The sequence below is a fragment of the Propithecus coquereli genome, unplaced genomic scaffold, assembly GCF_000956105.1.
Source record: "Propithecus coquereli isolate 6110/MARCELLA unplaced genomic scaffold, Pcoq_1.0 Scaffold241, whole genome shotgun sequence".
In the NCBI taxonomy this organism is placed as follows: Eukaryota; Metazoa; Chordata; class Mammalia; order Primates; family Indriidae; genus Propithecus; species Propithecus coquereli.
In genome coordinates, this window is record NW_012147964.1 from 2251892 (window position 1) to 2254306 (window position 2415).

At 58.2% G+C, this 2415-nt stretch overlaps 2 protein-coding genes across 2 annotated transcripts in view; both read left to right on the forward strand.

Moving 5' to 3' along the window:
* LRG1 (leucine-rich alpha-2-glycoprotein 1) overlaps nucleotides 1–1691 on the forward strand; it is a 6429-nt gene extending 4738 nt beyond the window's left edge. Inside the window, exon 2 of the mRNA XM_012646227.1 lies at nucleotides 315–1691. Coding sequence (XP_012501681.1) covers nucleotides 315–1326 — 1012 coding nt within the window. The 3' untranslated portion in view covers nucleotides 1327–1691. The remainder of the gene's footprint in view (nucleotides 1–314) is intronic.
* PLIN5 (perilipin 5) overlaps nucleotides 1–2415 on the forward strand; it is a 10579-nt gene that overhangs the window by 437 nt on the left and 7727 nt on the right. The gene's annotated exons all lie outside the window — the stretch shown is intronic.

Below are 2415 nucleotides of genomic sequence, written 5' to 3' on the forward strand. Positions count from 1 at the left end.
GAAGAAATTAAGCAAGTTGGACTGTGAATAATTAATAGCCTATCAGGGCTGGGCTAGTGATGGGGAAGGGTAGGATGTAGATCAGGAACTCAATTTAACGGAATTAGAATTCTCACATCTGGCAGCTATGGGGGTAAAGGGGAAGCAGGGCAAGGAAGAGGAAGTGGCTGCACGAGTCCAGGTAAGTGACAAGGTGGCCCAGTCCAGGGTGGTGGCAGCGAGATGGGAAAAGTTGTGCGGATTTGGGCATGTTTTCGCCTAGCTGGGTAAATTTTCACTTTGGCTTATTAAGCACCTTCTGTCATCGCCTGCAGCCCAGGGGGCTTTGATCCCCAACTTCCTAGAACCCTGTTCTTGCTGCTGCTGTCTGTGGCCTCTGCCCGGGGTGTCACCCAAAACCCCAAAGACTGCGTGGCGTTCCAGTCAGAGAAAGGCAGTTCCATCTCCTGCCACCCGCCTGCCGAACTCCCCAGCTCCCTCCCAGCAGACACCTTCCACCTGGTCCTGGAGCTCTTCAACCTGACCCAGCTGCCCCCTGACATCCTAAAGGGAGCCTCTAAACTCCAAGAATTGCACCTCTCCAGCAACCGGCTGGAGAGCCTCGCGGCCGAGTTCCTGCTTCCCGCGCCACAGTTGCGGGTGCTCGACCTAACCCGCAATGCCCTGACCCGGCTGCCACCCGGGCTCTTCCAGGCCTCGGCCGCCCTGGAGACCGTGGTGCTGAAGGAAAACCAGTTGGAGGTCTTGGAAGCCTCGTGGCTGCACGGCCTCAAAGCGCTGGGGTTTCTGGACCTGTCCGGGAACCGCCTCCGGAAACTGCCGGCTGGGCTGCTGGCCAACTTCACTCTCCTGCGCACGCTTGACCTTGGGGGGAACCAGCTGGAGACCCTGCCGCCTGACCTTCTGAGGGGGCCGCTGCGTTTGCAACGGCTGCACCTGGAAGGCAACCGATTGCAGGTGCTTGGAAAGGAACTGCTCGAGCCGCAGCCAGACCTGCGCTACCTTTTCCTGAACGACAACAAGCTGGCCAAGGTGGCGGCTGGCGCCTTCCGAGGCCTGCGGCAGCTGGACATGCTGGACCTGTCCAATAACTCGCTGGCCAGCGTGCCCGAGGGGCTCTGGGCACCCCTAGCGCAGCCCGGCCGGGACATGCAGGACGGCTTTGACATCTCCGGGAACCCCTGGATCTGCGACCAGAAACTCAACGATCTCTATCGCTGGCTTGAGGCCACAAAAGACAAGATGTTCTCGCAGAACGCCACGCGCTGCGCTGGACCCGAAGCCGTGAAGGGCCAGACGCTCCTGGCAGTGGCTGGGTCCCAGTGAGGCCCGGGGTTGGAATCGGGGTGGGGGCCTGGCAGGACCCTGCACCCCACTTAGCAAATAATCCCACCTTCTGGTGAGACTCAACGCTTTCCATGGCCCCGGCTCACGCCGTGGGCTTTCCGGACCTCCCTGCCTTTGCACGAGCTGTCCCCGCTTCCAAGATTTGCCCATAGCCCAGACCTCTTGGTCTCTGGGTCCCCCCGGCCCCCGTCCCTCCCTCCGGACCAGCCCTGGACCCCCCCAGGGTTGTTTTTCTGTGGCCTCCCCGGTTTACGGGGCTCTCAGAGTGCAGCGTCTATGATTCAGTCCCACTTAGCTTGGGGTTCGACCTGAGGGGTTTAATAAATAACTTGCAAACTGAACTAGCCGAATTGGTGTTTTTGTGTCCCTTGTGTCTCCATTGTCGACTTGCTGTGACTCCAGGGTGACAGAGGAGGAGAGAAGAGGCATGACCCAGGCCTGGGGTGTGGGACGAGGGCTCCCCAGTGCATGGCCACTGGGGTCGATGCCCTGTGTCGCTGCTCTTCTCCCTTCCCCCAGCCCAGAAATTAACTGGAAATAAAACTCTGCGCATTGCCCGGGTGTCGTTTTACCAGTGGATTTCTGCCAGGGCTCGTGTCCCGGCAAGGTTTAAATTAAACCAGATTGCCCAAGTCTCCAAACAATGTGTCATGCTGGCCTGTGACATTTCAAGGGGGCACCTGCCCGGGGCAGGCTTGAGTGGGCTGCGTGGGGCTGAAGGGACAGGCAAGGGCCCAGGGGGCTGTGTTCTCACAACTCAGATCCCAGAGCCACCTGCCGACATAGGCAGGTGGGGGCTACAGTCAGATTTGGAGATCCTGGGGTGTTGGGGTGCACGGCCAGTGTTTTTCAGCCCCCTCGAAGGAGGGTCATGTCCCCCTGGAGGGTATTTCTAGGAGAGCTGGGTTTGAATACAATCCCTCACTCACTATAGTACCCGGGGCAAGTGGTTTAAGCTTTCTGAGCCTCAGTTTGCCTGTCTGTAAAATGGGCATCCAAGCGAAAGGGCTGACTTAGTTTCTGGCTAAAGTCAAAAAACAAATTTAAAAAAATAAATAAAAAGAAAGA